Source organism: Girardinichthys multiradiatus, chromosome 9 (assembly GCF_021462225.1).
Source record: "Girardinichthys multiradiatus isolate DD_20200921_A chromosome 9, DD_fGirMul_XY1, whole genome shotgun sequence".
In the NCBI taxonomy this organism is placed as follows: domain Eukaryota; kingdom Metazoa; phylum Chordata; class Actinopteri; order Cyprinodontiformes; family Goodeidae; genus Girardinichthys; species Girardinichthys multiradiatus.
This window is the reverse complement of record NC_061802.1, coordinates 2,081,672-2,103,427: the sequence shown is the minus strand read 5'-3', so window position 1 is coordinate 2,103,427 and position 21,756 is coordinate 2,081,672. Positions and strand designations below refer to the sequence as shown.

Here is a 21,756-nt window from a genome sequence, read left to right as displayed (position 1 = left end):
CACAGGTAGCTGCTGACCGTCACACATTAATCAGAATTACTACATCTGGAATCCATGACTGTCCCATTTCCACGGAGCTCTGAGGTTCAGGATAGATCAGGCCAATTACTGCTGCTGCTGCTGAGAAGGTCTCTCCTCAGATCTGCCTGCAGGATGTTGCTGCCTCAGTCAGCTGCTGCTCCAAGCTGCAATGAGGTCCTCTGCAGCTGGAGATCTGCAAACCTCCAGTTGCACGGCTAAGATACAAACCTTCTTCCCTATCAGGGCTTTTTCTGGGGTAAATGCCTACCCTGGTTCTGTTTTAGTTCTGGTTCTGGCTGTGAAATTAAAAGAACAGGGAAGGAGAAGCCCTCTGGAAATAAAACTGATTTAGTTATGCAGTTAATCTTAGATAAACTTGGACATTTCTAGAGTTCTGTGCACAAATAAGTCTGAACTGCTGCAGACGAAGCCTTATCTATGTTTCCCAGCCGGGTCACCGCAGCTAACGGGGACACAGAGAGAGGTGAACGGTCCCCAGGTTAAAGATATCCTGTCAGCAGGCATCCACCCTGCAGGCTTCAGATACTCCGCTCAGCCGCTGCACAGCTCTGACCTTTTAGTGACTCTGGCTTCAGAAAACAGTCACAGCTCGTTTGTGTGCCAAGGTAGGCCCACAACAAGGCGAGGCCCGGCCCACAGAGATAAGACGGACACTGAGAGGGCTTCGCTGCAGGCTGAGAGGTTTCTCCTCCCAAACAGTCCTTCACCAGGAGAACAAGGGAGGAACGGACAACACCCTGAGCTACAAACAAAGACTCCGACTTCCTGGTCTCCACCCACAAACACCAGCTTCATGCACACAAACAGCTGCTGCTGCAACTTCACACTGCTGCACAGCTGCCCTCACTGAAGGCTGCAGTTTTTATTAAAGTTGGCCTGTTTGACAGATGTGATAACGCTGACATGTTCATGCTGATCAGTTTGGGTTTAGATGCTTTTTAAGCTAATTAATCTGTACCTGATCACTCTGAAGAGGTCCAGCCATGATGGTCCTGCAACACAAAAACCAACCCAAACCAGAACAATCCCCATGCTTACAGACTTTATCAGCTTCTCCTGGCATGTTGATATTATTGGATGTTTTTAACAAACCCGGTTTTCCAGGCTGCTGGAGGAGCAGCTCACTGTGATGTTAAAGCCCAGCTCAGCTCTGACCTGACCTGCTGCAAGCCTTTATTTCAAATTATGCCAAAGCTTCAGAGATCAGCCAGTGACGTAGAAGTTACTTCATGCATGTGTGCAGCAGAAACATTCAGCCAAAGCTGCTGCCTGCATGAACACGTGAGCTTCAGAGCCAGAAGTTGGACCGAGTCATGAAAACAGACAGGAAGAGGTGGAGAACAGGAATACTGAGACTGAAAGTCCTCTCCAGGCAGTCCGTTTTAATGCCTCCTCTCCCAACATGAGATGACCTTCACAGTCCCACCAGGGGATCCAAGGAAAACAAGGCCGGCCCGGATTACGGCCCGGTTGCTGCGGATCTCTTCGTTAGAGGGAGGAGCAGTTTGGCTGCAGAAATGAGGAGTGAAAATGTTACAGAAGGCGAGGGTTCCTTTTCAAACAGCAGGTTGTGTTCAGAGAATGTCACCTCGTCTTTCTAATCATTCAGTCTGCACTCGGTGAACTTCTAGACTGGGCCCAAAGGCCCAGAAAGGTCCAAACTCTTTCTTTCCTTGCTCACACACAGCATAAAACTGCTGATGGATTATTCTGGTAACCTTCAGAAACACTGGCAAACCAACAGCATGACTCTGCTAACTGCCCTGCCTAGTCTGGAGGCTGAAGATGCAGCAGTTGGACCCAAACCGACCTCATCAGGAAATGCAATCCCAGAACCTTTCTTTGACAGCCTGATGGAGGGAACGCTGCGCCGAAGCTGCATCCTGGAAGCTTGAAGCCACCTTTGCTCTCCCGGCAAACAGTGCTGCCAAACGTAGTACTGACCAGGAAGTGTGTGGACCTGATCGGGTCTTACTCCAGCAGGAGACTTTCTATGTGCAAGGACATTTTGTTAGAAATTTCATGCTTAAAGTGCAATATGTTGAAAATAATCTTGTCTATCATTAGAGTTGATCGCTGCACCTGAAGTGAGCCGCATTAAGACGTAAAACACACATTATTCCTGGTGTTGAATCCAGTTCTGTGAAGCAGGTTCTACAGCGGTCCTGTTCCCCAGCGTAAAGATCTTATGTTAGACAAGAAGAAACCGGGTTTCCACAGATCCAATCTGTGCGCACTGCTTCATATTCATGAGGTAATTAGTGTAAAACAGCAGGGATGGTGAGGGGAGCCAGAGCGCGGTTCTCATTACGCAGCATAAATGATTGATTCTGAAGCTAACAGAAGACATTTGGTTGTTTATTTCCCTCATTTAGAACATTTAGAACATATATATATGTATATATGTATATATGTATAGATAGATAATCTGTAAATATAACAGCAATGTTAATATCGATATGGACCCTGTATGTATATACAATGTTTTGTGGTATTAAAAGCTATTGGATTTTGAGGTGTTTGGAAGGGTTACCTTGCAGCTTATTATCACTGTGTGAGTTTTAGCAATGAATTCACCTGTGTCACCCAGCTTTAACACAGTTAAGTACAGAGGCAGCACACAGTCATTTATATTTGCTGACTAGGCAGCATTAAGTAAAACCAAAGGTTCAACAGTGAACCCGATGTGAAGGCCTACCAGCTTCATGGGCGGTTATTTTCAGCCATTGGAAGTTTTCTTTCCATGCTGGATCGATGCCAGACCTCCGTTTCTTCTGCTTGTTAAGTCCTCCAACAGCAGAAATACCTGACGCAGCGCTGGTACTGGCTGCAGGCCCGTCATTTTGCTCCTCGCCGTTAGTGGAATGACGGTCACCCGATTTGTACCCTGATCACTTCTTTTCTTCAGTGTCACATGACCAAACAGACACCACATGGGCAACACCCCCACTCCTCCAGTAACACAAGGAGCAGCGAGAAATAAAAATCGGTTGTTAACATCGGTGCGGTTGTCCTTATAGGACCGATGCCGATGTTAATGCCAATTTATCGTGCATCCTTTCCACACAGAGTCTGTTGTCACACTACATTTCAGACACAAACTCAGCGTTAAAAGCCCAAAGTGAGGCAGAAATGAGGGACCAGCTGCACTCACAACATTTATTTCACTGCAGAATCATTGCTTTCTTAAACCTGTGCAGGTTTTTGTTTTGAAAATGCTAATTTTACATCATTCAGACTTTATTTCCAAGTTAAATGGAAACAAATCTCCCCCTTATCTGTTGATGAAGGTAGTAATCGTAGCCTTGATGATGAGCAGAGCTGAAAATGACGACCTGAATCATGTATGAAAGCAGATTATTACTTCATCATTACCAGCCCAGCAGTTCAGCTTAAAAACAAACTGAGACAACGTCTGGCAGGATGAAAGCTCTGGAGTCAACATTAAGTCAGGGATAAAAATCAGGAACACGATACAAACTCAAATGTTTCTCATGTTTTGTTACTTAACTCTAAACCTGCAGATATGACCTGGAGGAAGGTTTGCCTCAGGAAATGAGGCAACGATGAGGAAATGATGAGATCACTGAGGAGTTCCACATGTTTAAATCATCATCTCCCAACGTTCAGAGAATCATCCGCCACCAGCTCTGATGGCTAACCTCTCACGCTTCTCTGAGGAACAACAGTCCAGCTCTTTCATAAAGGCATCAGCTGGAGTTAAACAGATCTTTGTGATTTCCCGTGACAAGTTGTTCCTTTTCCACATCCAGGTTACGTAATCCGAAGCCAGTTGGCTCCATTATTCCCAGGGAACGCCGGCTGCCTGCCAGCATAAATGTGTGGTTTGGCCACAACGTCTGAGCGGTAAACCGAGCGCTGCTTTTATTGTTGCCGCAGGCGGCCTGTCAAAGATCAGGGAAGGCTGAGAGAAATGAAGAGTTTTCACAGGAAGACGTGTTGAATATCAAACTGCTGTGAGAGTTTGGCTGCAGGTGAAGGTCCGGCCCAAACTGCTCGGATACGACTCAGAAGGAACAGACTGGAAGCAGAGAAGATGGGCTGGAGTTGGGACAGGCAGCAGGAACTGATAATGATGAAGCCACAGGTTATATTAACACCACAACCCTAAATCATTTATGCCCTTAGGAAGAGCTCCTACTTTGTCTCTGTAGTGACATCTATTGCTTTACAGAAGAACTGCAGTGAATGTCCTGCAGCTGAAGTGGCAACGTAACACCAACTCTGTACATACTGATGATGTAAGGGCCTGTCCTTTAATCTGCAGGCTGGAAAGCATGGCAGTGGCAGCATCATGCAGTGGGGATGCTTTAATTCAGCAACAACAGGCAAGCAGGTCAGAGTTGAAGGGAAGAGGGGTGGAGCTAAATCCAGGACGATCCTGGAAGAAAACCTGTAAGAGGCTCCATAAGACCCGAGACTGGGGTGGAGGTTCACCTTCCAGCAGGACAACCACACGAAACACACCAGGATGGTTTGATCAAAGCACATTCGCGTGTCAGAATGGCCTAATCAAAGTTCAGTCCTAAATCCAGCTGAGAATCTGATGTTCACAGACGTTCTCCATTGGATCCGACTAAACCAGAGAAGAATGGAAATAATCTCCGTCTGCAGATGTTGGAAAGCTGGTAGAGAAAAACCTCCAGAAACCTGGAGCTGGATCTGCAGCCAGAAGTGGTTCTTCCGAGTACTGACCCAGCGGGGAGAATTAGATGTTTCAGATCGCGTCAGAAAACCTGAATAAAACACTGAGGTTTGTGGCAACGTTGTTTAACAGCTGAGGGAACAAGAATGGCTTTGAAAGGAACCGTTAGTCCAGCTTCAGCTGCAAGAAGGACCTCAGCTGGTAGCAGGACACAGGATTCAGTGGAACATGCAGGATTTAGAAACGTCTGCAGTCGGTTGAAAAACGTCACGCCAAAGCAGGTCATATTTACGATCATAGAAACCGGGTAACAAACAGAACCAATAGAACAATGACCATCATCAGGAACCTCTGTTAGTCTCCTAGCATCATTCATGTATGTATTTTCATCTCTGGGTCAATCAGTGCAGATTAACCCAGAGATGAAGTTCTTCTTCATCCTCTCAGTCAACATCTACACTGATTCTCAACCTTTGAACATGACTCCCAGTGATTACTCTGCCACATGACATTTCCTCCAAAACAGGATGTTCTGCTCATGTTTCCCTGATCTTTTAATAGCAAGTATCTTCCTCCGTGATACAGCTACAGACGTACCACACACAGGGGGAGGTGGTGTCACTACACATGTGGCAGGAAGAAGCAGCACGCTGCACCACTTTTAGAGCCCTTGCAGACTCTAAGATCTCTGCTCTGCAGAAAGCTGCCTTCACAGGAGGCAGGTTCAAAGCCCTTTGAGCCTGCAGTCTGCTTGATATGATCACCTCCTTCCAGCAGATCCATGCAACAATAACATCTCTTCAGAACTCTGTTTACCACCAAGCTTCCTGAACAGGAGATGGAGATGCCAACATATAACATGGTGGCAGCACCTAAACATCTCTGGTGTGACTAGTTTATCAGGACGCTCCAAACATCACGCTGGCACAAGACACCATGGGTTCCTCTCCGTGTTTACTTCTCAGCTCCGAGAAGAAAGAACCATCATTATCCGTACACATGTCTACGGACAGAGTTCCTGACAGGTCGTAGGAAAGAACTCGTTTCATTCCAGCATCATCTGTTCAGACATCCGGGAACACCGGACCCGATTCCCGACTCATTAAGCCTGACGTTCCCAGATACTTTTTAAATGAACGATTGATGGACCTTCCAGACATCACATCTGTACGCTCATACCAGCCGTATTTACATTCATCCTGAACACTGAGAACACGTGGAGCTGACTGTTTCCTGTTCCCTGAACAAACCTGGCCAATAAAGCCGAGTCAGAATATTCCTTTGCTTTTCCATTATCCCTCCAGCACAGAGACCTCCCAGTAATCTGATAAAGTGGTCTGTACAACAGTTCTCCGTGGTTCCTGAATGTCTGTTGGGGTTCTTAGTTGGACTTATTTACAGGATCATTTCCTCAGATAACTTGTGATAAGCAGGGATCAGATATTAGTTTAGGACACTGAGATCTAACAACCTGTCAATGTGTTTTATTTAGATCATTTAGAAAAGCTTCTTTCCACTGCTTTAAAGTTCTTCCAATGAAATGCCAGAGAAACATCCTGAGTGACCAGAGTCTGGATCAGACTCTCGCCTACTTCAGCGCGCCCCCGGTCATTCCCATTCTTCTTGTTTACAGGAACGATTTCTGCTGTTTGTGTCCCGCAAAAGTTATGAGGAGGGAACAACAGGAGCGCCACCAATTTATGTCAGTAAAGCTGTCATGCTAAGCAGAGTACAGGCTAGCTACCTGATTCAGTCGCCTGGCATGGCAAGACATTATGATCAAACCAAAAATAACGAGTTCCCTCCTACTGAGAGAGGTTTATAGGAGTCACATGACCATATTTCAACAAATCAGATTAAGAGTTTATTGTGGAAAATTATTTTACGTAGCCGCTCATCAAAGCATAAAGATTTGAAAGCTGGAGTTAAAAGATGCATGGTGATAAAGAACAAGACCAGTAAATGTAAAAGACTGGGTGAAATGACCAGGTGAGAATCGTTTCAGTACCAAGCAGTCTGAAACTGGAACCAGTTTAGTTCTGGTTCGAATTTTTTATTGAATGAGCAGAAAAAAGAAAAAAAAGCACGTTTTAGCTGAGAAATGCAGAAACACAAAGTCTGGTGAACTTTAAGTGTAGAGCTGCACAGATTCAATCACAGTCCCATATCAATTTGTGCTCAAATGAACCAAGGAGGAAATCATTTGGTGAGCTTTTATAGGTCAAGGGTCATGCTCTGCATGCCAGTAATACATTTAGCTGGACTCCTCCTACCCTGGATGCCTTCTCCTGATGTAGGGTTCATGGACTGAAAGGCTAAAGTCTCCAAGTGATGAAGAAATATGATGATAAAGAGACATCAACGCAGATACTTGCAGCTGATGTCGTCACTTTTTAATTTGATGTTAATATTCTATGTTTCTCTAATTTAGTGCAGCTGCAGCTTCCTGCTAGAATGAAGGCATGTCAGTAAAACACTCCAGATTCTCTGTTGTAAATCTAGAAAAGGCTGCATGTGTTTATTAGAATGAAATCTCATCCAGGGTTTTATTGTAACTCCATTCCTGGAGGAAACAGCTCAAAAACTCCAGTATGAGTCGTGCTTCTGGCTGTAAAGATGCTACTGAGATGACATCGACAGCCACACCTGCCATCAATCTCTTGGCATGTCAGTAACAGGTTATAACACGCCTGTAACACGCACTGATGCAACCTCTGGGACTGTGAGCTGAAACTCTCCAGCCTGAACCTCCCAGACCTTCTGTTTAACTCCCCGCAGATTAAATTGATATCTAAACTAGGAGGCTTTAACCCGGACGTGTCCTCTGCTGTCAGGGACTGTCAGCAGAGAAAAGCAGCACCAGAGGGTTGGGGAGGTTTCACACTGAGGAGAAAAGCCACCGATTGCCGCCAAGCGGTTGTTACCAAAGACAGACGTGCAGTTTCAGACGCTTCTTCAACCTTTCCACTGTGTAATTTTACGCTGCAGTGATCCGTTCTGTTTAGATGATCACATCCCTGCTTTTTTTACACACCATTTTTCACCAAAAAGCAGTGCGTTCTGCTTGTTTTAGCAGGGTAAAGGTTTCTATCAGCCCACAGTTCTTCCCAGACGTTGCAGTTTGTGCTTCCAGAGTGAGGAGCTGAGCCGGAGGAAGTCGGATGTTTCTCTGGCTGCAGACCAGAGGTTAATAACCTGAAATCATGGCGCCAGATTGAGACTGCAGCCTGTTGTTTAACTATAACACCCAGTCAGAGCAGAGCGTGTGTTGACACAGTCTGTGTGTGTAAACAGAATGATGGGTTTCACGGTCTACCTTCACCCTTACATGCCCTGACGATCTCTGAATCTTACATAGGAGGAACTGAGCTGAAAGCTGCACTGAGGAGGACTCAGAGGACCAAGATGATGTCCCAAACACTCAGCGGTAGGATGCAGAGGCAGGAAAAACATGATCCATTGGAAAATAAGGCTAAAAACAGTGCAGTCTCCACTGTTTAAATGAAGACTCTCTCACCTTCTGAGACAGTGATGGTTCTACAACAAGCAAACATTCAGACCAGGTTCTACGGCTCTGAACAGAGATGTATGATATAAGCCCACTGTACCAGGTGCTGTGTGAACCCTCATGGCTCGGTCAGAAGAACTGGTCAAGCTACTGACAGACATAAAAAATCAGATGTAAAACCCATTTCTGTGTGTTTACAGGTTGGTAAGCTTTCTGTTGAAGGTGGAAGCAGGAATCAGGATCACTGTCAGCTAACAGCGCAGATAAAAACCTACAGAGATGGCAGGACCTCATCAGATGTAAGGTCTCCATCAGCTCTAAACCTGATGCTGGAACATCAGCATCAGGTTTGGTTCTTTAAAATGAGTGATGCCTGTTATTAGGGAACAAACAACCACCAACCAATGAACTTGACTCCAGCTCAAACGAGGCTAATGCTCCACCTCAACTGCACCCAAACAGGAAGAGTTAAATGTTTAACCTTGAAAGCTCACATGGAGACTTTATGATGTTTTCATACCATGAACTTTCATTACAAGCCAAGAAGACCATAAGGATACAAGAAGGTGATGAAGGGTGAGGAAGACCTTCTCAGACCCTGCAGGATAATGTGGGCATGAAGCCACCATCACTCAGCTCTGACTGGCCGGGCTGGAAACGCTGGGATAACGGAGCATAATGGATAATGCAGATTGTCCTAACTAGGAATGTTGGGCTGGGATTTTAACAAGCTCAGAATCTCACGTTTTTTTTTAGCATTTAGCGGATCAAAGTCCGATCTGAGGCAGCATGAGACTAAATCCTGGTAATCTGCCGCAGATTTGTTTCAGCAGATTAAAGTCAAACAGCTGAGGGACGTTTCACTGACTAACCTCCGTCATCATGTCAGGGTTCATTTTTCACAGCGTCATCACTCAAAGCAGATGGGACGATCAGACTCTGCAGACCATGAAAGGGCCTGTCGATGCATTGATGAATAAGGCTCATCGAGGCTTTAATTCTGGCTAATGAGGCTTTATAATGAATGCATCTGAGCTCCACCATTATTACCTCCCTTAATGCAGCACACAGGACCCAGTAGGGCTCCATTAATCAGCCCCCACCCTGTCCTGTCTGTGCTGCTCTGGGACCAGTATCAACTGGAGTCCCGGAGGGCGCTCTGGCTCCTCAGCTGTGGACGGACAGACGGACCAACAGAAGGACGGACGGACAGGTCATTACTTGTTTTCACCAGTGAAAGAACCAGAATCAGTCTCCCGTGTCTCTGTGAACGAAGTCGGTAGCTTTAATAAGTAACTTAATAACAGGAGGTCGAACACTAAAGGCTAGACTAGAAATCAGTCTCTAATCAAACTCATCATCATATCCAGCATGTCAGGAGTAGAGAAGACATGAATGTGAAGCTGAATGGGAAAATAAACCGAGTCAGTTCTTCCTGTCCGATTGTTGCGTTCCTCTGTGTTCTCCAAGGGAATATTTCTATGACACAGAGTCAGTCTGAAGGCAGACGAGCTGCTCATCATAGCTAGGACCTTCTCTGTCCTCTCATGCTGGAAATGGAAGGTCTAACATCTTGTATTTATTTATGGGAACCTGTGAGAACCTGCAGCAGAAACAACTTCCTGCTTGAAAATCTTCCAGCTGTGTCGATCAGATGAACGTGCCTGCAGGGGATGCTTTTTTTGGCCAAGCTCAGCGTGCCATGCAATGTGCAGCACTACAAGGTGTTCCTCTGCATGTGTGAGACTTCAGCACTGTCCTCTGTGACGACACCTTGGGAACGTTTCAGCAGAAGGACTTAAAAACAACATGTTTGTGCACCAGAGGCTATACAATGGTTATTCTTAATCAACTACAGTGTCTGACCTACCTCCAACCTGTAGGAGGCAACATCTCCTGTACCTTAAACAACCTCCATAGCCTCATGCTAGCCCATATACTGCAGGTCATCTCTGCTTCAGACCCCACATCACATATTTCTGGGTCTGAACCAACAAAAATGCAGAACTGTGTCATTTAAATTATGCTTGTTACTGACTGGTTTGATATTATCCACTGAATATTGACTCTTGATCTGAGTGACCTCCAGACATCAGAGAAGACAAGCATGGCTCTGAAACCGAGCAAGGGGAGGAGTGAGTGTCTATTTTCCCTCAATAATACAAATTTATGTTCGTTGTAACCTAATAAAATTGTAGGATTTGTAGGAGCTGTAAGTATTTTATAGCTAAATTCTGATTTCACAACTACTTTATTTTATCTTATTTCTTCCATAATGTTTTTTAGAGTCTCAGACCTCCTTTAACTGCTTGTAAACGGAGCGTTATCTGGCGTTTAGTGCTTATATTCAGGAAATGAGGTAGATGAGGACAGGAATGAGATAGACGGAAAGTTGAGAAGTAAAGACAAGTTCAGGACATAAAGTCTCTGCCTGACGCCCAGCATAACGTGGTCACAAATTATGATGTGAAGGTAGAGGACACCAGATCCAGAAGAAAAACACGTCTTCAGTGACAAATACAACATCCACCTGAGCTTTGAGCCACACTGAAGGCTGCTGGTTGAAAATGAGAGATTACACCCAGCAAGCCGATGATTTATCATCTATTAACTGTATAATCAGCTGTTACACGTTTAGTTTATGATCATCAACGCCATGGCAGTGCATTAGAAAAGGTCCATGATGCATTACTTAAGGGGAAGGGATTATTTTAGGAGGACATTAACCGCAATCATACGGGTTCATGTCTGTATTCAGACAGATGCAGACACCCAGTTTCAAATGTTGAGGTCATGCCTAATTAGTTGTTACATGATGTGTAAAGTAAGATCTTTAGTACTTTAGTTTTCATGGCGTCCATTTCAATGAACATCAAAAACACAAATAAAAACATGAGTTATCAAAAACATCTGCTTTACCTTCATTTATGCGCAGAAGAGGAATAAAAATAAGCTGAACACCTGAACAACATCCACAGCCTCATGTTAGGTTAGCACCTGGTCGTCTCTGCAAGATCGAAGATTTGAACACACCAGGAACTTATTTCTTGTCAGTTAGATTGTATTTCTAGATCCTTCAAATGTTCATTTCTTCTAGTCATATTTCACCAGGTGTTTACTCCATACTTTCCAACTTCTGCTATTTTAGACATTTATATTTAAACCCAAATTATTTTTGATTCATGCCATTATTAACTTCCTCATACACAACTATTCATGGATTTTCACAGCTGTTCACCTTTCCAATGCTGGAAAACCAGATCCAGGATATTTCCAGGTATTTTCCAAGTGTCCCAGTTCTTTATGTGTTTTCCATATCATTGAAGCCTCAACGTGGTCTAAAGCGGTCACCCTGCTGTGTCCTCAGTCTGAAGAAAGCTACACAGGAGGCCGTCCTAGTTCAAGTACAGCTCCCGTCCCCACTGCCATAAAACTGCCCCTTAAAATGAAACAACCCACTTCGTGCTGTCTCCCAGCCACCAGTGCACCCAAGCCTTGGGCCCTAAGAAACATGGTCAAATTATCCCCAAATTCTACTTTTTCCTTTCTATTCATATTTATAAAGTCAGAAAGGGTGAAATTATAGAGTGAATGAAAATAATTTAACAAAAAATCAACAGCCAGAGATCCAAATTTACTGTTATTCAGGGTTCAGTGTGGAGCTTCAGCAGAACCATCAGTTATTCTGCAACATATTTAAAACTATTCTCTCCTCATTTTTACAAGAACAAAATAAAGAATCTTATGTTTGCACGTTAAAAAAGAAAGTTTTCCTTTATTCTCTGGACTTGCATGAACTATGAGGAGTTTCCAGACAGAGATGTTTCCAGATCCTTACTACAGCACCTCAGAGGAATATCAACACACGTAACATGTGAACACATACATCCTGTGACTCATGGCGAGGAGAACAGCCACACCTAAATCATCTGCAACACAAAGCCTCTCATCCTTCCGAGCTCCGGCTGGAATCCCAACGAACGCAGATGGGAACGCCGATCCCATTAAAGCCACATTCATCTGAGAAAGGATATAAAGCCGATGAAATGTTTGAATAACACTCTTCAGGCCAGCAGCTCTTCATTCTGTTAATCCCACAGAAACATCCGAGCAGGAAGGATTTCTGTTTCCATCTAATCCGCCTTCATCGTCTCTCAGCTTTTCCCACCTTCGGTGTGTCGCTCTGAGGAAAAACGGACCTCTGAAGGGTAACCTGAACACAACATCCTGCACCAGGTCCAGAGAGAACACCGATATTAGGAAAGGAAGGATCCTGTCAGGACTCTCCCAGCCAGCCGCAGACGTTCATCATCAGTCTGTCCGTGTTATCCTGCTGCAGAAAAGGTTAAAACGCTGCAGTCTGTAGCTTATAAAACCCTGTAGGTTCTTTAGATCCAGCTGTTAGGAACTTCAAGGTCAACATGATCCAGCATTTCCTTCACTGGGTTAGATCAACTGGTGCAGGTCGCATCCTTGACATGCAACTGGTTTTAATGAGCTGTAGTCACACTACCTACAAATAAAACTATATCTGATTTTATAGTTTTATATTCATTCACGGTTATTTTGGTACATAAATCTTTCTGTAGTTTTGCTCTTTACTGGGTAACTCTGGGAGAACAACCAGTTGCTACTGGTTGATAAACTAGTTGAGTTGTTTAAACTCGTTCCTGTCAACCAGGGAAAAGAGCAGCAACACTTTATGTAATGTTGAGTTAAACAGAGCAGCAGAAGCAGGATTTCTGCTCTAATTGATCCCAAACGTTCCTCTGTAGGACACTGTTGTCCAGCCCAACTGTTTAACTAGGACGGATCAGAACCACAGAGAAATTCTACCAGCCTCAAACCCTCCCAGTGGGGTAGGAAGTACTGCCCTGCAGCCAATCAGCAGCTGCCGAGGCCCCAACAGAAGAAATATGAGACGGTTTTAAGAGGAAGCTCCAAGATTCAGGTGAAACTAGCTTCCTCGTGACAAACTGTCGCTAAAATCCTGCCTCCTTCTGGCAGATTAATACCCGTCAAAGTCATTCTGCAACACAACGAATGATTCTGAGCTGGTTTTACTCCAGATTCATTTTCCAGCTGTTTCCTCTTAAAGGAAAACAAGCTCAGAGATTTTATTGGAAGCAAACCAACAGTTTCTGGGCAGGACCGAGATCCATCAGGAGAAAAATGGTGAACCAGAGGTTTCCATAGAAAATGGACCGCTCATTCCTCTAGAATGATTAACTTTACATAGTTTGGAGATGACCTTATGACCCTTCCTTGAATAATAAGCAGCAACACTTCCTCCTCTAAAGTCAATGCTGTTAGCCTTCCAACTTGGCATTGTGAAACACTCCAGAATAGCGAACCAGCAGAACTCCTGCGGTTCTGGAGGTTCTGATGATGATTAGGTAATCAGTGGGGTTCAGAATTAAGTCTGAAGTTTGTCTGACTGTCAGAACGTTGGCCCCTGAACATAAACAGCTGACGGTTTCTCTGAAGACAATGTTTGTTAGGGTTTGGTTCCCTGGAAACACATCAACTCTCACAGCAACAGACTCCTGTTAGATGATCACAACAACAGAGCTCCTGTCCTAATGCTGGAGGTACCGACCAGCCCAGCAAACCCAGAGGAAACCCAGAGGAACCAGATACGTGCTGAGAGAGTTTTCCTGCAGGAGGTGAGTGGTAGATCCGGTTTGCTCCCAAATAAAGAGCTGATTGAATAGCAGCATTCAGCACTGGCTTTTTCTCTGGTGAAACCTAATGACTCACAGACAACCGACCAAAAGAAAAGCCAAGACCCTCTGAAATCATCTGGCTTTATGACACAGTGATGATTCATTATTCAGAGAACATGGAAGCTCAGGGCAGATGAAAACGCCCGCCAGGTCCTTCAGTTCCTACAGCTTCACACAACAAACATTAAAACATTAAAACAAAACCCCTGAATCCAAATCTCCCTCAGTCCAACCCGCCATCTAGAAAATCAGAACTGGCACAAAACTGCTCATCAGGCGGACTGTAACCAGAGCTAGAAGGTCAGACAGAAACACCACCAAAAGCAGTGAATCTGGCAACGTAAAACCGGATCTCTTTCAGCTTCAACTAATCGCTGGACCAGCTGGAAGAACTGGTGGTGGGTCTGAATGATGCTAGGAAAACCAGCAGCTGGGATTTAATCATGGAATACTGGGATCAGTGTACTGCCTGTAGGATGTCAGCAGAGCCATCTGTGAACTTTAGCATCTCTGTTCCAAAGGTCTGTATGAGTGTTGGGCTGCAGGGGCATGAACATGTATCCATCTGGCCATCATTAGCTTTCAGAGCGTGAATCCATGGCTGCTGACCAGATATCATGTTCAAGCAAGTCGCTGCTAACTGCACAACTGCAATCATGGTGGTGTTAATGGTGACCTTGATTCTATCCATGGTGCAGCTCTACCAACAACCAGTCAAAATGTTCGTTAAAGCTCCTGAGTTCATTTCACTGTAAATCTGTGATCTTCTACAGGACCTCAGAGTACAGCAGAGGTCCAGATAGAAACTAAACACCACAGAGTGAAACAGTTTGTCTTTGATAGCTCCAAAAATCGCACATTTATTTAATGGATGTCAAAAAAACAAGAAACATGGCGTTTAAACTGATTACCTGGTTTAAATGCTTTATGAAGGACAAAAAGAAAATTACGTAAATAATCCATCCATCATTTGCCTGACATCAGGAGATAACTGGACCAGACCTCCCTCTCCTCACTTAAACTATTAGGGATGAGTACCGATTTCTGTACTTTTGTAGGTACCAACAGAATTTTGGTGGTACTACAGAGTATCGATTCACGTAAAATCAAACGGTACCATGTTTCGGTACATAAATGCATCATTGTGACATTGAGGGAGTGGAAGAGTGGCCCCTAACCCATGTATCCAGGATCTGGTACTGTCAAATGCAACATTTAAAATTTACAAAAGGTAAACCTTCAGCGGAACTAGAGTACGGCGTTTGGGCCGACACCATCGGCAGCATCCATAAAACAACCTGGATCAGCAGAATTTGCTCAGAGGTCTAAGGTTTGAGGCAGTGATGCATTAGGATAAAACTATCCACTGCTGAACTCCATCGTTTTATTCTGTCTCTGGACGCTTCAGCATGATGCCTCCAGTGTTTGTTAAACGAGTCAGCTGATGCCCATTAAGTGACATGAAGCACCTCCATGCTTCCAGTGGGTATTCCCTGTTAGTCTGGAGTCGTGAACATTCCCTAGGAGAACTATCTTGACATAATGACAGGACACTGAGCTGGGTCTCTGGCTGTGGTTTCACAGAACCAGCTCCAGCACCATCATCTAGATTCAGCTTCCACAGAATTAAATGTTGGAATTAGTTTGCAACTAAAAACACAACATTCATCATAACCAATCCATATTTTAGTTTTTTTTATCTGCTTTCGTAACAGAACCAGGTCACCGAACAAGAGAACCGTCCTCAGTGTAAACAATCACAGACTTGTGGGTAAACAACTATCAAATAAAAACGTGTGTTTTGTTTAAAGGTTCACAGAAGAATGGTTACTGCTGTTTGAATAGAGCAGAGGTCCACTTTACACTTCAAACTAATCCCATTTATCCAAACTTTCAATGACTTGTCTACTGTTTGCTCATGTCTTCTCCATAGAGCCCCATTTAAAAAACTCAAACTAGTTCTGGGAGATGAACCCCTAATGAACATCTGTCCCAGAAGATAAACCTGAAGGATAAATCCATGTTGACCAAAGATGATCCAGAGCAGTTCTTCTATCATTTGGACTGTAGCTCAGTAGGGGTTCTGTAGTTTATATGATGTGCTGACCTCTTCACATTAAGCTATGAAAGATCTTCATATTGTTCTATTTGAAATCTTCTTCAAAGCAAAGCCAGCAGAGATGTGGAGGTTTTCTTAGTTAGCAGATGGATCCTGATGCAGGCCTGAATGAATCCAAAATCTGAAGCCGTCCTGAAATGGTAAAACCCAGCAGCCCACTTCGTGCAACAAGGCTAACATCAGAGCTAACATCAGAGCTAACAACAGGGCTAACATCAGAGCTAACGACAGAGCTAACGACGGACCTAACATCAGAGCTAACCACAGAGCTAACGACGGACCTAACATCAGAGCTGACAACAGAGCTAACGATGGACCTAACATCAGAGCTAACGACAGAGCTAACGACGGACCTAACATCAGAGCTAACCACAGAGCTAACGACGGACCTAACATCAGAGCTAACCACAGAGCTAACGACAGAGCTAACGACGGACCTAACATCTGAGCTAACGACAGAGCTAACGACGGACCTAACATCAGAGCTAACCACAGAGCTAACGACGGACCTAACATCAGAGCTAACCACAGAGCTAACGACGGGCCTAACATCAGAGCTAACCACAGAGCTAACGACAGAGCTAACGACGGACCTAACATCAGAGCTAACCACAGAGCTAACGACGGACCTAACATCAGAGCTAACCACAGAGCTAACGACGGACCTAACATCTGAGCTAACGACAGAGCTAACGACGGACCTAACATCAGAGCTAACCACAGAGCTAACGACGGACCTAACATCAGAGCTAACCACAGAGCTAACGACAAAGCTAACGACGGACCTAACATCAGAGGTGACATCAGAGCTAACGACGGACCTAACATCAGAGCTAACGACAAAGCTAACGACGGACCTAACATCAGAGGTGACATCAGAGCTAACGATGGACCTAACATTAGAGCTAACGACAGATCTAACGACGGACCTAACATCAGAGCTAACCACAGAGCTAACATCAGAGCTAACGACAGCGCTAACGAGGGACCTAACATCAGAGATAACATCAGAGCTAACGCTGTGATGCATTCAGCACCACAGAAGAAGAAGCTACATCGTAACATCAGGTTACTGAAAGGTCACATGGAGAATAAAAACACAGAAAATAAAAACATGGAGAATAGAGCGGAGCTCAACAATGAGGAAAAGGACATTCAGATTGATGAATAATTCATGAAGCATAAAGTGTCTTAAATAAAAATCTGAGGATTAAAGATGCAACAAATCTTGAACCGTCTGTTGAGAAGAGTTGGGCTTCTAATTCTCAATGGTCATTGACCCTGAAGGTCCCTCCATGTTGCCCTCCATCTGGGTATCTTGACACTAAAATTCTCCTTTAGGATGACTTTATGCATCAACATATTTGAATATATATTTTCTGAATGTTTATTGATTAAAACCAGTTTGTTTTTAGTTAGTTTTAGTTTGACAGCAAAGATTGCCATGCCACTGCATCACAAAATGTATATTGACTGGAAAATTAAGCCAGGGCAGGGCTGCAGAATATTTCACATTTATCAACATAATGTTAACATTGCAAAGAACTGCTTGAATTGCAGCTGATTATGTAAATACCAGACTAGTCCCTACCTGCAGTCTGTGACTGCAGTAAAACCAAAGCGGAGCGACATCAACACTGTAGACACTTATTACACACTGCGTCGTCATGACAACATCTGCATGTTTTTATGATATCATGCAGCCCAGAAGAGGGATACAGACACTTAAGAGAAAAAGCTGAGAAAAATTAACATTCATCCCAAAGTTCAAAACCTCACTGGGTTCGTTTGCATTAATAAAGTCAAGTTAGGTAAAAACAACATTTGATCATCAGCCTGGTTTTCCACCTACACAATGCTTCCACTTTATAGCAGGGAAAATAAGATCATACTGATTTAATATTAAAATTCAGCCATACGCTTCATGCAAATGAAGATTATCTGGTGTCAGAATAAACAGGACTGACCAGAGAACATCCAGATGGAGATCTTACAACATTCAAGAATAAAATCACTTCATCCCTGTTGATCCTTCACAGATTATCACTTTACCCTCCTCTCACTGGACAGCTTTACTTCAGCCTCTCCTTTACAGAGCCTCAGCACACAGTTCGACCTGCATCAGTCAGAACCAGCAATGACTGAGCAGAATCTGCTCGGTTTCCTCTGAAACTGTAGCTTTCAGGGTCAGACCTAAGAAGGTTTGGTGTCCACCTTACTTAAGCAGTCTGCAGCGTAATGAGCACAATCCTTCAGGACAGGTTCTGTGACTGAGGGCATGCAGGCTGCTCAGAAACCGCAGCAGATCAGAACCTGAAAACGACTAAGCTGATCCAATGAGCTGTTCAACCACAGCGATGTCAGAAATATGAGCAAAGTGGACCAAAGAGCAAAGCTGAGAACATTAGCATGGGTCAGGACAGAAACCACATCGGTTCTAAAAAGATTACTTTGGATTTCTGCAGAAGCCCATTTCTAAAATTTCACTCAAATCTAAAAAACAAATCTAAAACAATCAAATAAAAATCACTTGATTTGGAGTCAAAACTTATAAGATTTTAAAACTTGTCTTAAAATTCCAAATCTGTGCATCAGAAATTAAAACTACAAAAATCTGACTTGAAACTATTTAACTTAGCATTTAATAAAACTGAGGAACCATCTCAAAATTTTCACTTCAGTTAAAAAAGAAAGAAATCTTAGAAATCCAAAATTTAAAGTTAAGCCCCAAATTTCTGCATCTAACAAAATCAAACTGAGCCAAATTCTGTTTTTAATTCTGTTCAACATTTTGGGTTTGTTTCTCAAAATTCAAATTTCCACATTTTAATGTTAGATCTCAATAATCTTTGTTGTTATTATTAATATCTAAGAAAATATCATGAAGTTAAATCTTTGAAGATTAACTTCTCTATAAAATCTGTGGACAATTTTGAAACTTTGACTTAAAATATTAAAATTCTGCCTCAGAATCCAAAAAAACAAATATTATATATTCCAATTTTAATTGTATAAAATTTGACATACAATCAAAAAATTAGTCATTTTCTCAAATCTTAAAACTATAAATTCTTGTTTTTAAAATTTGATATATGAAAACTAAAATCTTAAGAGAGTGATTCACATTCGGACTGTTTGTCAAAATTAAGGCTCATTTTCTCCAAATTTAAGATCCTACATCAGAACTCTTAGCTTTTTAACTCTGACTTAGCTCCAAGAAAATCTTTGCATTTCCTGGTCTCAAATTTGTACATCAAATATTTTAAATAAAAGTGTGTATTCTGATTTTTTAAGTTAGAGTTTAGAATCTGAAAAATCGGGACCTGGAATTTGATCTCAGATTTGGGTATAATTCTTTCCAGGTCAGTCAGTCATTTTCTACCACTTATTCCATAGTGGGTCGCGGGGGAACTGGTGTCTATCTCCAGCAGTCTATGGGCGAGAAGCAGGATACACCCTGGACAGGTCACCAGTCCATCGCAGGGCAACACACAACCATGCACACACTCATTCATACACCTAAGGGCAATTTAGAGAGACCAATTAACCTAACAGGCATGTCTTTGGACTTTCCAGGTTAGGTTCTCCAAAGTCTAGAAAAGGATTTATTAAACTCTGAAACAGATATTAAGTTATTATTGTGTCTGAATCTTGACATTTGAAGCCATTAATTAGGAATTAAATCCGGGCTCATATTAACCTGGCGGCTCATTTGCCCACGTCATTAATGATGTCCGCCCCGAGTGCGGACTGACAGGCTCAGGCTTCACCAACACACGAGCATGACAACTCACCTCATCTTTCTGCTCCTCTCTGCTCCTCTGCTGCTCCAAACTACACAGCTTCCTCTTGTTTTTATTTTCCGTCCTCTTCATCTCCTCTTCGAAGTAAAAACCTGGTTTATGTCAAAGTTATCAGCCTAATCTGTTGCGGTGAAGCCTTCTCTCAGAGGGCTGCTGTTCGCCTCAGTGACACCAAACGGTCAAAACAAAACTCACATCTGGATTCAGTCTGTGGAGCTAAGAGTCCTCTCGGGAGGTTCCTCCAGCCCGCCATGTCCGCTCAGAAGTCATACCGAGCCCGAGCCTGGCTCCACATCTGGAGAGGAGCTGAAGCAGCAGCCGCCGTTGTCTCCTTGAAGACAATAACCCGGGAATAAACCGGATCGGTTCACACGTGTATTTCAACGGTTGGGAGGTGAAAAATATCCATTCCCGCCCTGAACAGCAGCTCGGCCACCGCAGCCACCATAGGCTGCTAGTTAGTTAGTTAACCTGTTAGTTAAGTACTGGTGGAAACAGGGCAGCGAACTGAACGGCTAGTCGAGGTGCCTGCTAACATCTACCTGCCTAAAACGACCGCAACCTCAGGGATAAACCAGCCCGTTTCTAACGGACGGTTTCACGGCGGTTCCTGTTCAGACGCTGTCTTTCCCCCCGGGAGGATCTTCCATCTTCGGATAAACCCTGAGCTCCGCGCGGGGACACTGGTAAATCTCCCTGATAAGCTGCGGCGGCTCGGCTCGGCTCGGCTCGGTTCCGTCTGTTTCCTGACTCTGACACTGTCGGTCTGCGGGTCAAAGCGGCGTCAAGCTAACAGTAGGAAGGAAGGCATTTCCGGTGCGGGGTTACCAAAATAAAAGTGCTTTTCCACAAATCTATTTCTGTCCTAATTTTGTGAAACGTTTTAATTTTATAGCTAAATAATAGTTATGAATGTTTTCATTACTTTAGTAGTTTATTTCCACCTGTGTGCTACACATTTATAATAATAATATTAATTTTATTACTATTATTATCCATAACTACTATGGGTTAATCATTTCATATTTGCTCATGATCATGACAATATAACAAATAAACGTCGAAAAATTATTTTATTTTTATTACATTGCACCAATAAATATTTAGGTATTATTAGTAGCAATAATATAAATACTGAAACAAGCTGAATTTTAAAATAAGAATCTTAAACATTTTGGTAAAATATCTCAGATCTTTTAAATGCTAACATGGAATTTTAATTAAACAGAGAAAACATTAAAATCAAACTAAGATACCTTGCAAACAAGTTAATGCCCCAAATGTCTGATTCTGTGTCCAACAGAATTTAATGATAGAACCAGCTTCTCTGGGTTCTTTGGTCCAGAGGGAGATCTCCTTAGTTTTCTCTAGAACAGCTGACCAGTTCAAGAGAGATCAGTGCAGAAAAGTGAACGATTAGCACAGTCCTCTGTGTAGACAGGCTTTTGCTTGGGTGGAAAATGAGTCACAAGGTTCTTATTTCAGATGTTGTTTTTTACTTATTGGTTGTAAATGTTTCGCCTGGCAGCACTTGGTAAACCTGAGGTTGCATTTTAAGTATCTGTGATACAGTCTTGAAAGTAACAACTAGTTTCTCCAAATTAAGAAGTGTATTTGCAAATTTTCAGAAGGAGTCCAAACAGTTTAGTGTTTGGGACTCCTGTGCCCCCATCCAGGAGCTTACTGCAGAGTAGAGCAGGTCACATGGTGTTGAAAAAACACAACTCTCACAGTGCTGCCTGCTCTGTCCAGGTGCTAGTAGACTCTGTGCAGCAGGTAGATGATGGTGTGGTCAACTCGAATGAAGGTGTTATTGTCATGATGAAGTAACTGAGCTGACATTTTTCACCTGAAAAATAAATCAACATGAATATACCAGATAACAAAATCAA

At 43.3% G+C, this 21,756-nt stretch overlaps 1 protein-coding gene across 1 annotated transcript in view; it reads right to left on the bottom strand.

The window, feature by feature from the left end:
- The window catches only part of mast2 (microtubule associated serine/threonine kinase 2), a 139,678-nt gene extending 118,977 nt beyond the window's left edge, over window positions 1–20,701 (bottom strand). The window contains exon 1 of the mRNA XM_047374758.1: window positions 19,856–20,701. Coding sequence (XP_047230714.1) covers window positions 19,856–19,936 — 81 coding nt within the window. The 5' untranslated portion in view covers window positions 19,937–20,701. The remainder of the gene's footprint in view (window positions 1–19,855) is intronic.
- Between the last annotated feature and the right edge of the window lie 1,055 nt (window positions 20,702–21,756).